The 13,677-nt window shown below is 36.0% G+C and overlaps 2 protein-coding genes across 2 annotated transcripts; both read left to right on the forward strand.

The window, feature by feature from the left end:
• The first annotated feature begins 646 nt into the window (after positions 1 to 646).
• LOC107855413 (mitogen-activated protein kinase 9) lies at positions 647 to 8,227 on the forward strand. The gene is given in 12 exon segments (XM_016700421.2): positions 647 to 1,136; positions 1,138 to 1,197; positions 2,052 to 2,460; positions 2,565 to 2,692; positions 2,789 to 2,848; positions 4,776 to 4,925; positions 5,176 to 5,331; positions 5,425 to 5,562; positions 5,646 to 5,722; positions 6,549 to 6,650; positions 7,237 to 7,480; positions 7,753 to 8,227. Coding segments are annotated over 12 exon segments (1,809 nt in total). The 5' UTR covers positions 647 to 923; the 3' UTR covers positions 7,825 to 8,227.
• A 1,827-nt stretch (positions 8,228 to 10,054) lies between these two features.
• On the forward strand, positions 10,055 to 13,245 carry LOC107855414 (uncharacterized GPI-anchored protein At4g28100). The gene is made up of 2 exons (XM_016700423.2): positions 10,055 to 10,997; positions 12,729 to 13,245. Exons 1-2 carry the CDS (start codon positions 10,347 to 10,349, stop codon positions 13,077 to 13,079), a joined length of 1,002 nt encoding a protein of 333 aa, XP_016555909.1. The 5' UTR covers positions 10,055 to 10,346; the 3' UTR covers positions 13,080 to 13,245.
• The last annotated feature ends 432 nt before the right edge of the window (positions 13,246 to 13,677 follow it).

Genomic DNA, 13,677 nt, shown 5'->3' on the forward strand with positions numbered 1-13,677 from the left:
CAAAGTGTTTTATTAAACTCTTTCAATTCAAATTTAGAAAAGTTATGTTCATATTATCAAGTAGAGGCGGAACAATTTATATATGATTGAAATTATTTGTTGCGTATATATAATAGACGTTGCTCCTTCGATAATTAAGTTCATGTATTTACTTCTTTATATTTTAAATCCCCTTAGTAAAATTTTAATTCCGCCACTAATATCATATATGTTACGAATTTTTGCTATGCACATCAACTTCAATTGAAACATGTACGGGTTTTACGTACAATTCATATGTCTGAACTAATTTATTTGTGTAAAAGTTGAACTTTATTATTATTATTATTATGGATTATAACGGAGGGTATATTTGGACATTTTCGTAAAGGCAAGGGGTATATTTGCTCTTAAACTTTAACAACAAGGACATATTTGGATCAAACCTGTAATGGAGGGTATATTTAGACACTTTTACAAAGTTTAAGGGTATATTTGCTCCTAAACTTTAATAGTAAGAATATATTTGGACTAAACTTATAACGAAGGATATATTTAAATCTTTTTATAAAGTTGAGGGACATATTTATTAAATTATTATTATATATATATATATTATATGTTAAATCCATGCTATTAATTTGTCAGTTATCGTAAACTCTAGTAAAAATTCTGACTCGGCTCATAACTCGAAAGTCCTATAAGGTAGCTAAATATACCGAACACACAAGCCAGCCACACTATTTAACAACTCTCCTTGTCTTTCCCACAACCACCAATAAACTCGGAGGAAACCGCTGTACCCTCGTGGTAGCAAAGACAGAAACCGTGGAATGTTGAGATCTCGTGGTGGGAATTCAAGAACCAACACGACACTTTAGGACAACTCAAAAAAAAAAAAAAAAAAAAAGACAAGGGGGTAGTAATAGTAATAGTAGTAGTATATGGGGGGTGGTAGTACATTTGTTGATGGAGTTCGTCGTTTGTTTCAACGTCGTTCTACTACTACTACTATTGTTCATCATAGTAATGCAGACCCAATCTTGAATAATATTCAAAAACCCATTAACATTGAAGAAGAAGAAGAAGAAGATAGTCAAGAACTTAACATTATTGAAGACTTTGATATATCTGGTCTTAAGTTTATTAAAGTTCCTAAAAAGGGTTGATTTCCCTTTTTCATCTGCTTCTAATCATCACATGGATCCTCATAAAAAGGTCTGGTTTTGTTTTTCCTTTTTTTTGGGCTGTTTATTGACTTTTCATATTCTCTTTTTTGCTTTTTTTTTTTTTGATGTTGCATGGAGTTTGACTACTAATCTTGTTGATGTGAGTTTGTTGTGTATGTATAAATGAAATTTGTTTCCAACTTCAGAATTTGATTGATATTTATAGAAAATGTTGCTAAGAAAGGATTAGGGAAAGTAAAGTCTGAAGGTGCAAACTTTACTAATTTGGATCTAATGAAATAGATTTTGCAAACCAGGGTAATTTATGGTTACTTGAGAAAACAAAAATCTGAACTTTCTTTCTTTCCTATACCTATCTTGTATTCTGGTTGCTCTGAAACCCCTGCTCATTGTTGCTATATAAGCTTTTGTCTAGGAGGTAAACAAAAGATGTGTCTGTGTGTGTTAGATTGTAATATTTGCTATCTCCTAATTGATTAATCTGAGGAAAAATGAAGTTCTTGCTACAAATGACCAGTGTTCTATAGAATCTTGTCTCTGTTAGATTTTATCGTGGTCTACCGTATTTGTTTTGCTCATATGACGATCATGTTCCAAGCATCAGTTTTGCCGTCTTTTTATTTTTTGTATATTATTGTATGTTCATTTGCTAGCACGTAAAATAAAGTAGCATTAGATGATTATGCAGATTACTGTTCAGTGGCATATTAGTGCCTTGTAATCTTTAATCTCTATGTAGACTTAAATGGGAAAGGAGAGGGGAAGATGCAGATTTTCGAGCTACTAGTTATCAATCGCATTTTACGTCTTAAATGCTTAGCTTACTGGTTAAGGGGGTTCAATTTCAGTCGCATTTGTTTTGACTTGAATATTGTCATTCAGAACTCACAGGAGGCAGAGTTCTTCACAGAATATGGAGAGGCAAGCAGATACCAAATTCAGGAAGTTATCGGCAAGGGTAGCTATGGAGTTGTGGCTTCTGCTGTTGATACCAAAACTGGAGAAAGAGTTGCTATCAAGAAGATTAATGACGTGTTTGAGCATGTCTCTGATGCCACTAGAATTTTAAGAGAAATCAAGCTTCTTCGGCTACTACGGCATCCCGATATCGTAGAAATAAAGCACATCATGTTACCCCCTTCTCGGCGTGAGTTTCAAGATATTTACGTTGTCTTTGAACTGATGGAGTCTGACCTTCACCAGGTTATTAAGGCCAATGATGATCTTACACCTGAGCATTATCAGTTTTTCCTATACCAGCTTATGCGTGGATTAAAATATGTTCATACTGGTTTGTTTTTATACAAGTTATAACCTTCTGTTTGACATCTCTATACAATGGAGAAGCTAACTTTTCCTCGGGATAATTGACGTGCCCTTTTCCCCTCTTAACAGCAAACGTTTTTCATCGAGATTTAAAGCCGAAGAATATCCTTGCTAACGCTGACTGTAAATTGAAGATTTGTGACTTTGGCCTTGCTCGTGTGTCATTTAATGACACGCCATCAGCTATTTTCTGGACTGTATGTTTGAGCTCTAGAGGGCTTCTCTTTTCTCGTTATTTTAGTACTCAAATTTGTAAGTGATTTCTGATATACTTGTGGTTTGATGTATTTAAGGACTATGTTGCAACCCGATGGTATCGTGCTCCTGAGCTATGTGGCTCTTTTTTCTCCAAGGTAACTTAGCTTTATCACTGAAATCCACAGTTTCAATTGTTAGTTCTATCTGTCAAACATGCAATTACTGCATTAACCTTATATTTAGTACAGTTTGTGATGCATAGTATAATGCATTGTGGTCAAGTTTGCGGTAGACAATATTTTCTACTCTTTTTTTCTCCCGTCTTTTTGTTTTGTCTGAGAATAATTTTGCTGTATCTCACTTTGTTTCTTCTTGGGAGATGACTGGAACAACTATAGATTGGACAATATTTTATTTACGTAGTTGTGGCTAATACAAAATGAAGTCATATGATGTTTTCCCTTTAAGTGTCTGCTGGATGATTATTGACTTATCAGCCTTCAACGATGGCTTCAGAATTTACTTGCAAAATAGTCTTGTTTGATTACTAAGTTCATGATCAGGGATGGATCACTTGACTTCAAATGCTTGAGGAAGCATGTCTAGGTTACTACACACAAAAAGATCAATTTGATGAAGATGTAAAAAGAACACATATTGTGAGATTGAAAATGACACTTGTTCTCTCTATTCTGTACTTCATTTGGCTGGGAGAATGATCTAGTTGAGAATTCAAGCTGTTTATCATATTACCAAGTGTTATATAGAATCATTGGTTCATTACAAGTTGAAGGCAATGGGATTGATGAGGAGCTTGTTGTTGGAAAAAGTAATCTCCTGCTGGAAGACAGTTTTGACTTCAAGAGCTTAATGGTAGATTTATTCTTTAAAATGGATGAAAGGAGAGAGTTCCCTGTTTACAGTATCCCAGTATTATGAATATGACCTATTCAACTTGCGGTTATGAGGAATTGGGAAGGTTACTAGTTCATCTTATAGTAATGAATAAAAATAAAAGGAGCTTCATGAGCATCAATCTCAATGTAGTTCAATGCTCAGTAACTCTGTGATATGAACATGCTGTGCAGTTTTCTCTCTTCAATGAATACGCCTGGTTTCAACTTTAGAATACAAAGATGCATATTTTATTGTGGGGGCTGAGTAACAATCTCTTGGAACAGAACCTGCTTGCAGAAAAGATTGTTAGGGCATTGTTTCTAGGGGGTTTCACAATTTCTAGCTCAAGGAGAATTTCCTGCCCTTATGGTTGGGAAATGTTGCCTAAGACGGGTAATATTCTAAGTATGCAGATGTATTTACGGTGGTCTCAGTGTCTCCACATCATGGAGTGGTATTTCTCTGAAAGGTTGGCAAGAAGAAGGATTTCTATGTTAATCTCCATGTCGATATGGTGCCACCATCAGATATTCCAAGCCCTAAATAAGGTTAGGAAAGTGTGAAAGGAAATATCTCTATTTTATGTCTTCAACTTATTATTTCAGTCCAAAAGTGACAGACTAGGGCCCCCTGTAATCTCTTGCAGACTTTTAAAAGATTCATCTTTCTGAGTTACTAAGTTCGAGTTCCTAGGTTGTCTGAATGGTTTTTTCGTTCACCAGACTTTTAGTTGGCTGGTATAGTGGTACGGTCCTTTGAGATTGCATGTGCCAGGCTAGGTTGATCTTCTAAGAAATTCTTGTTGAAGACAGGCTTGAATCTGATTGCAGTATAACTTGGGGACTTACTTCAGTAAAGAGCTTGGACTTATTAAATGGATAATCTGTGAAGTGCTCTTTTGCATTTTACTCTGCGACAATGATGTGGGTTTTATTATCTTTTTGTGATTTCGATAAATGAGAGTTTGTTACTTTTTAACCTTATCAGATAACAGAAAGAAAACGTGGCTTTGTTCTTTCCTGTACTATGATGTCTAAACCGTAAATTTCGGTGGCATCATTTCACTGTAAAGCAACTACATTATATAATAGTTGTTGAGAGTTTACTTGTGTTGTTGACATATCTGTATAGACTGATTTACTTGTGACGTGACATGTACTATTACTGAGAGTTCTCTATTTGCAGTATACTCCTGCTATTGATATTTGGAGCATAGGATGCATATTCGCAGAAATGCTCACTGGAAAACCGTTATTTCCTGGAAAGAATGTAGTGCATCAATTAGACCTTATGACTGATTTGCTAGGAACACCTCCTCCTGAAACCATTGCAAAGGTTAATTCTCTCATTCCATACTAATCTTTCTTTGTTGATTTTCAATCTGATTAGCATCGTTTGGATGAATAGGCATTTTTGTTACTTGCTAATAAGAATACATCAGAGGACAAAGGTTAAGGCAAAAGTGGTAATTACTGAGAATTTTCAAAAAAGAAATAGTAGTTAACTGAGAGTTCTTTGTATATCACATTTTACGTCCCTCTGTAGTTTTTGCTGTTTTACAAATGAAATTCTACCAAACTGGCAGATTAGAAATGAAAAGGCAAGAAGATACCTCAGTAACATGCGGAAAAAAACACCAATTCCATTTGCAAAAAAATTTCCGCATGTGGATCCATTGGCTTTGCGCCTACTTGAACGCATGCTTGCATTTGACCCGAAAGATCGACCTTCTGCAGAGGAGGTAATTTTTTATATTGTTTTATCTACAAAGAAAATGTCGACTCTGATAATATGACAAGACTTCATCTCATGCATTGGTTATTTTATTTTTTAGGCACTGGCTGATCCTTATTTCCGTGGTTTGTCCAATGTGGACCGTGAACCGTCCACTCACCCAATATCAAAGCTTGAGTTTGAATTTGAGAGGAGAAAGTTGGCAAAAGAAGATGTTAGAGAGCTCATTTATCGGGAGGTGCAGTTTTCTCCATTTTGATGGCTCCCTTTTATGTGGAATGAATTAACTGATTGATCTCTAAACTTGTTTTGGGCAAACAGATTTTAGAATATCATCCTCAGATGCTTCAGGAATATCTTCGTGGCGGAGATCAGACTAGTGGGTTTATGTATCCAAGGTTAGGAGCCACTTAAATCTTACTCCACATAATTTATTTTTGTTTCAAAGACTTTTTTCTACCTCATTTCTTTGTTAAAGATTGTGTAAGTTAAAGAAAAGCTTGTCTTTTAGTTTCCTTGAGTTGTTGAAAACTATAACGTATTTTTGGAGGGCAGTGACAACTCTTTCCAAAATGGAAGAAACCTCAAGATAATATACAAAAGCGTTCTTATTTTTCAAGTGTTGCGCCAGCTAATTCACAATATGTATGTTGTGATTGTGTGTGGTGTATATATATGTATCTGCGTCTACTTTGTGTACATATTGCACTAAGGGGTCGTTTGGTAGAGTGTATAAGAATAATGCAAAATATAGTGTATTAGTAATGCTTGTATTAGTAATGCTTGTGTTAGTTATGCTTGTATTTTTCTTATGCGGTGTTTGGTTTGGTGTATTAAAAATAACATGAATTACATAATTTCTAAATTTTTTTATTCTTTTTCACATAATACCCTCAATATATATGTTGGAAAAGGATACGGAAATTTTTTTGAGGGGTAATAGGGTCTTTAAGCTTGTTAATGCATGCATTAGATCCATTGCATTACTAATGCCATGGATTTTGAGGTATTAGTAATACACACCTCAATAACTATAGAGTGTATAACTAATGCTTGCATTTGTTATACATAGGGTAAAAAGGTATACCAAATAAGGTACTACTAATACACATTAAACTAATGCATGCATTAACATTTCAATACACTATACCAGACGACCCCTAAATGTTTTGTACTACTGTTTGAGAAATACTTAGTGATGGTCCTTCTTTTGTGTCAATTTAGTGGTGTTGATCGGTTCAAGCGACAATTTGCACATCTTGAGGAGCATTATGGTAAAGGTGAACGAAGCACTCCACTTCAGAGGCAGCACGCTTCTTTGCCTAGGTGCGCACTGAATACTGTTCTTCATTTGCTCTGGATGGTAAAGTCGTTCTTCAGTACTAATCTGCAGTATTTGAAGTCATTTGTCTAGAGAAAATATGGGCACTTCAATACTCCTCCAATCTATGCAGTCCTTATTTTAGTTCCAGTATTGAGTAACTCAGTTACTCAAGTTTTAAGAGTTACCAGTGTAAGTTAAATATGTTTAACTGAAGTCGAAAAGTATCTTTTCTGAAACGTTTGGAGTAGTCTGTCAGTGAATTTTCTGCTTTACCGATTCACGGATGAAAGAAGTTTACCTCCTGTTTTGCGATGAGTTGGTTATATTTAAATTCCTACTGTGTTTAGATGGGTATATTTGATGTTGTTGCGACTTGTAAGATGCTTACCCACTTAGTAAAAAAATTTTCTAAACAAAAAGTGGTGTTGAGGTTAATGCAATTTATTTTAAAAGCTGTGTTTCCTGAACAAGGTTAGTTTTGAGCATATAGCAATTAGCAAGTGCTTCAGCAAATATAGTTTCTGCTTATACGTGTACATCTTTTGTCGAAGTATTAACTTGGTCTCTTTTGGATTACTCTCATCTTAGAGAGCGAGTTCCTGCACCAAAAGATGAAACCTCTTCTTCTGAAAACATTGATTTTGAAAAACGAACTTCAGCATCTGTTGCTTCGACTCTAGAGAGCCCACCAAGCCGGTCTGATGGATCAGAGAACTCTGATGCTAATGTGCAAAATGGACCAAACAAAGCGAACTATAGTGCTCGTAGTTTGCTGAAAAGTGCTAGTATCAGTGCTTCAAAGTGTGTGGTAGTTAAAAGACGAAATGCAGAGGTAACTTCTGTCCTTTTTCTCTTGCTTAAATTTTGGTGATTGCCTATTTACTATTTGTTGAACATAATGACATTCAGTCATTCACCATGAAGAATTGTTTTCTTTGTAAAACAAAATCGAAGGAAAAAAGTGATGCCCATTCCAATAATGACGTCTCAATAGAACGCCTGAAAATATACTTCCTTTAAACCAAAGTGCCAATTTTTCCTGAATTTTTTTTGTCACTATATTGATCTAAAATGTTGGCATTATCATTTATAATGTTCTGACAGGAAGAGGCAATTAAAGAGCAAAACGAGGATGCTGATGGTTTAGCTCAAAAAGCTGCTGCTCTTCATGTCTAAATTATCACCAGCATGCACTGTAGATCTGGTCATCGGTCATTGATCCTTGCATCGGGGTGAGATTTACATTACACCCACATCATGCACCGGGCTGCCCTTCGGTAGTTTTGACATTTTGATCATGTGCTCTATTATGTATCTCCTTGTCCTGTAAATCAAAAGCTCTTTTGAACTACCAATATTTGAAGTTTACTCCTGCATTTCAGGCAGACGCTAACAGTATGGTTTTGCTACATGTACTGTGAATTTTTATCTCACATAGCAGGAAAAGAAAATGTTCTCCAGCCATTTGCGGACTGGGGATTACATTTTTATATTATTTGTACGCTGTAGTTACTTGTGACAAGCTGAAGTTTGCACTGACTTGAGATGAAAGATACAATGCCAAAGTTCTATTCATTGAGGGATTGATTGCCTTTCTTTTTATAATTTGTTGTGCATTTCATCTCCAAATTCTACTCCTTTCCTTGCAGTAAACAACAGCTACGTGTCAATCCTAGTTGAAGTAGGCGTTGTATCGCCTATCCTTTTGCACTATATAGCGTACTCTTAGTCTTAGTATTACTCTTGAAGTTTCTTGTCCTTTCAGTTTGGTTACAAGTTGTTTTCTGTACTTCAATTCTTTTATTATCTTGTTATGGCTAATGTTCAGAGTGATTTATTAGGTTGTCTATTGTATTTTTCATGACTTCTTCATTTCAACTATTTCTTTCTCGATACTGCTTTGGATTCCCCCCCCCCCCCCCCCTTCCTTAATTGTACTACTAGATATAGCCCTTGAGGCAATGACATGGCATAAGCCAAGTGATTGTGAAGGCACTTTGTGCAGTGGCAAACTCATAAATCTCCACTAGAAATGTTACTTCTTTAACTTTTTGGGACAAAGACAAGATAGTTGAAGAAGGAATGCGGATTTTCAGATGAAGTGGGGTAGATATAGGTGATATAAAGGCTTGTGAGGAACTCCAATTATTGAGTTTATTGCTCTCCAAATGGACCATGTGATCTGCTTTTCTTCAAAGTCATGTCATTTTCCATGTTATACGACAAGGTATTTTTCATGCAAAACTTATTTAATGCGGTAAATGGTAACTACTATGAAATATATGACATTGTTTCGGGTTCAAGTTTTGAGAATGGAGTCGTCTTTTGGTATAGAGCATTTTATCCCTCAAAAGTGGGACTTTTTAGCGTGAATCTAGAATAAAATATTTTACACCTCAAAGGAGGTGGGACTTTTCAGTGTGATTTCGAGAGTGGAATTCATGAAACTAGATTAGTCAGTCTAAAGAAATGAATCTCCTCTTCAAATACATCAGATTAAAAGTCAAAAGGGATTTGTTAGTGCTATCGACAATGGAGGATGTTGAGAGCACATTGATGAATAAACATAAGTGCATTTAACTACCATTTCAATAGCAAGTCATAATCAAGCATCTTTCACTAATAAATAGCTTTTCTAAGAAATCAGTACTCCTATAATTTTATTTATGTAAATAGGGAAGATCAAAGACAACTTTTTCTTAGGACCACTTCTCCAACAACAAAACATCTTAATATTTCTTTGTTCCTTCTTTATTTTCTTCATTCATTTTTTGTGATGGTAAACTTGTACATGCCAAAGATATGCACCATCTCACTAGTACATGTTTCAAATAGTAAAAATCAATTCCCTCTCATGTTTCAATAATTCATACTACATAAAGCAACTAAATTAAGCAGCTGCTATCATTTGCATGTTGTCCAACATGAGATAACCTCCCAATGAATTTGTAAATGATGAGACATAGTTATAAGTAGTTGACACAGTTCCATAGTTGCTTTAAAGCATATTTTAATCATACACATACTAAGCCAGTAAGCCTTAGGAGAGTAACAAACAAACAAACTTTGTCCAACCTGCCATCCCCCCACTTTACTAGGCCATTAGCTTCCCATTGAGTACCTTCCTTCAATATCACTCTTGGACTACTATCCCGGTGACAAATTCGGAATTTGAAATTTATGAATTTGAGACTCTAGTTTCTTAAAGTTGTTGGATTTTAAACTAACAATTTATTCATATGTAACGGGTTCGATAAGACAAATACAGGATTTAGGTAAGTAAAGCTATATATTCGTTTGTATATAAAAGGCAATCAGGCACACTAAAGCTTCCATTATGCGTGAAATGCGAGGAGGGATCGGACCAGAAGGGTATATTGTGATATTTTCACGTCTATCCATGGCATCCATCTCGTCTTTGTATGTGAATGGACTTCTTTTAATGAGGAACGTTTTACCCTTGTTACTAAATTTATGTTACGTGAATATGAAATGAATCAAATAGTGAATTTCGAATACTATATACCAAAAAGAAAAAAATCTAAGAGTTACTGTTGTCACTACCCTTCACCACCACCACAAACCAAAGGAAAGAATAAGGCCACCATTATAATCAATGGTCTCTCACTAAACTTCCATTTTTTTCCCCTCCCATACATATTATCAAACTTCCAACTTCCCTCATTCTCTTCAAAGCTATGTCCCTTAACTGTTTTTCCTTCTTCCTGTTTACAGTTCTTTACATCACCAATATAACTGTAATAACTGCCTTCCCGGTTTTACGCGAACCCGAACCAACTCCTCAAACATCCTCACCTGCCCCTTCACAGCCAGCAACAATTCCTGCTTTCCCAGAAAACTCAGACATCAACACCTGTCCTCTAGACATACCAGAAGAGCTTTACAATGGTATAACATCATCTTGCAGGTCCAATGATCATTCAGGTCAAGTAAACCCGACCCGCTGTTGCCCGGTTCTTGCAGCATGGCTCTACTCAGCATACTCAAGAACCGCGCTACACAGAGCCATTGCAAAGTCCCCACAGTACTCAGCGTCCGTTGAAATGCCTGTGCTGCCTGATGATTCAGAGACATGTGTGGACTCTTTTGGAAAGGCTTTGGAACACAGGGGAATTGAGTTGGTGAAGCCAAATGAGACTTGTGATGTGGTTTATTGTTACTGTGGCATTAGGCTGCATCCACTTAGCTGCCCGGAAAAATTCGTGGTGAATTCGCGTGGAGAATTGGTTGGTGATGAGAGTGTGAAGAGATTGGAGAGAGAGTGTTATAGCAGTAATGGATATGCTGGTATTGCTGGTTGTTCCAAGTGCTTGAACAGTCTGTATCTGGTTAGTCCCTTAGTTGTCACATTCTTGATGCAGTTATTGATTTTGGTAAGAGTAAGAATGGAAGGAAGTAGAGAAGTTACTGCAATGGGATACTAGGAGAGTGGTGATTTTTGGGTTAATAGTAATAACCACTTAGTTAATCAATTATAGCTCAATCAAGAATTAGTTGAATCAGTTATACGAAGGGGAGCCTTGGAGTAACTGGTTGCCATGTGACCAGGAGGTAATAGATTCAAGCCAAGGAGACCCCCTCCGGCAGAAGTGGAAGTTAAGGCTGCGTACAATAGACCCTCGTGGTCCAGCCCTTCCCCATACTACGTACAGTGGGACCTTTAGTGCACTTTTTTTTTTTGAATGAGTTACACAAGTCCTAATGTTTAGAAGATTCTTCATAATTTGACTATTTTATGCTGGCACATCAATCTGTTGTAACACATTTGTGTGCTAATTCTGTGATTTTTTAAGTTTGCCACTTCCATTTGTTCATTCATGAGCTTACCGCATTGCTTTGATAAAGGCGATCCCATTCTAAACTACAATTCAAATGACTGCGCTGCATTAGTTGGTTCATTACAAAAGCATTAAGCATCTGCTTTTCCTGGTTATTCAAATAGGGGGTCCTAACTTGTCTTTGTAGTTTCCTGTTGTCCTTGACAATAATCCAGGTGTGATAAGAACGTGGTAGACAGGACTTGGAGGAGATCCTATTTGTTTGCTCGTATCATTTTATGGTGTCATTTTTATGGAGCCTAGATATAAACTATAGATTTTCTATAATGCCTATCATGCTATTTGAAAGCAACTACGATGACCTCCACCTTCAGAAAGAAGAATAAGAAAATCATAACTCTTTTCTTCATCTCAGCATATACATGTTCAGGACATTTCATCAGTAAATATTCTTAGATAATGAACATCATCTCTAGGGCACCAGCTGATGTGTATATATCATTTAAATGTTATTCATTTTTCAGGTTTTACGCTGCTATTCCAGTATAAGTGTCTACACGAGACATAGAAGATGGGCGATTAGTATATCTGACGGCTTAGGATTAGTAGATATCGCCAGCATTTTGTCTTAGGTAGTCAAACTAGCATAAATTAAAGAACTGATCTGATATAGTAGGCATAGAGAAATGTTATGTGAAGTGATTGTTCACATAGCAACCTCGGGGTGATTTAGCTGTTTTAAGGTTAGTCCCTTTGGACTTGTGGTATAAATGTAAGCAGAACTTTTGTCTTGCAACTTCTCTTTTGTGGCTGAAAAAAAATATATATACCATAGAAATACGGTAAAAAATAATCTAGGGGGGTCATAGGACCCCCGCATAGTTGAGGCGTGCTACAGCAAATTTCGCCATAGTTTAGGTATATTTCGGACCTTTTTCCCTTTCCTTTAACTCTATCCTGAGTCAAGGTAAGACAAACGAATTGAAATGGAGCATGTTATTGCCCTGTGTTGTCATTAGTTGTTTCCTCTAATATCTACCATTGATATTGTTGTATTGTATTTAACCTTGGAGGTCAGCAATAGCTCAAATAATGTCATTTTCTATATTACAAGCAATAAGTTTATCAATTTGTTAGTAGTTAAAATGGTTTCTTCAAGAAGCATATTGAAGATTGTATTTTGTCAATTACGACCTATCATGTCCTGTCTGAGTAACCAAGTTCTGCACCATCAAGTGAATCTTTTTGTGTATTCTCTAATAAGTTGAAGTTAATGTGCAGCTCGACGACAGCAGATTGGAAAATACACACGTAACAAATGATAGAAGCAGCAAACTACGCAGCAGGGGTTGCCAAATGATGGGCTTAACTTGGCTTCTCAACAAAAACACATCTGGTTATATTCATACAGTTTCTGCTGTTTTAAGGGCTCTAATGATGAGCGAAGACGGTTCTGATCCTCAGTCGTGCACGCTTAACAGTGATGGCTTGCCACTTGCTGTCGACTCCTCGGAGATCAACGATCAATCATCTGCAGCTTTTCTTCAGGCATCGGTTTATTGCTACCTCGTACCATTTGTTTTGGCATTCATAAACTTCATTGCATTGTTTTCGAAATATTACTGTAGTTGATCTCCATTAGAGATTTATTTCTTGTAAGGAAAATACTTCCTGATTCAAATGTCACCTGGAGTAAATCCATTCCTCTCTATTCATTGATTCAGGTTCGGGAAATTGTAATTATTTTGGTTTTGTAAGACTGTTGAAAAATGAATGGAGCCTCCATTTGCAAGACTAACATGCATACTCATAATGTTATTAGCTCTTAATTTTCAATTACAGTACATGTTTTTAAATGGGCAATGCAATGCAGAAGTCCTAGTCTGCTTGGATATCTCATGATTAAGTCTATGATAAGATTTATATTGACACACGTTCAACTTACGAAGGACATGTTCCTAGTCAGGAGGTCGAGAATTATGGCAGAAGATTAGTAGCTAGGCGAGTGCCCTCTAGTTTCCCTTCTTTGTATTGTTACTATGACTTTCTTGCTATCTTTCTCTTTGATTTTAGAATTATCAGTTGTTTTCTTTGCTTAAGTTATCATATTATAAACAACATAAATTCCCTAGACAATGAAAATAATTACACAAAATCCTTTGTTGTTTTTTCTCTCCCTTTTTTTTTGCAAACATACTCATACATTCAGTCACATATTATACATTGGTCG

This window comes from Capsicum annuum, chromosome 6 (assembly GCF_002878395.1).
Source record: "Capsicum annuum cultivar UCD-10X-F1 chromosome 6, UCD10Xv1.1, whole genome shotgun sequence".
Lineage (NCBI taxonomy): Eukaryota > Viridiplantae > Streptophyta > Magnoliopsida > Solanales > Solanaceae > Capsicum > Capsicum annuum.

What these genes read in the sequence shown, in the direction of transcription:
- LOC107855414 (XM_016700423.2), top strand. Translation starts at nt 10,347, where the DNA reads ATGTCCCTTAACTGTTTTTCCTTCTTCCTGTTTACAGTTCTTTACATC. An exon ending in GCTTGAACAGTCTGTATCTG is followed by an intron (nt 10,998 to 12,728) that starts GTTAGTCCCTTA and finishes GTTAATGTGCAG; the next exon opens with CTCGACGACAGCAGATTGGA.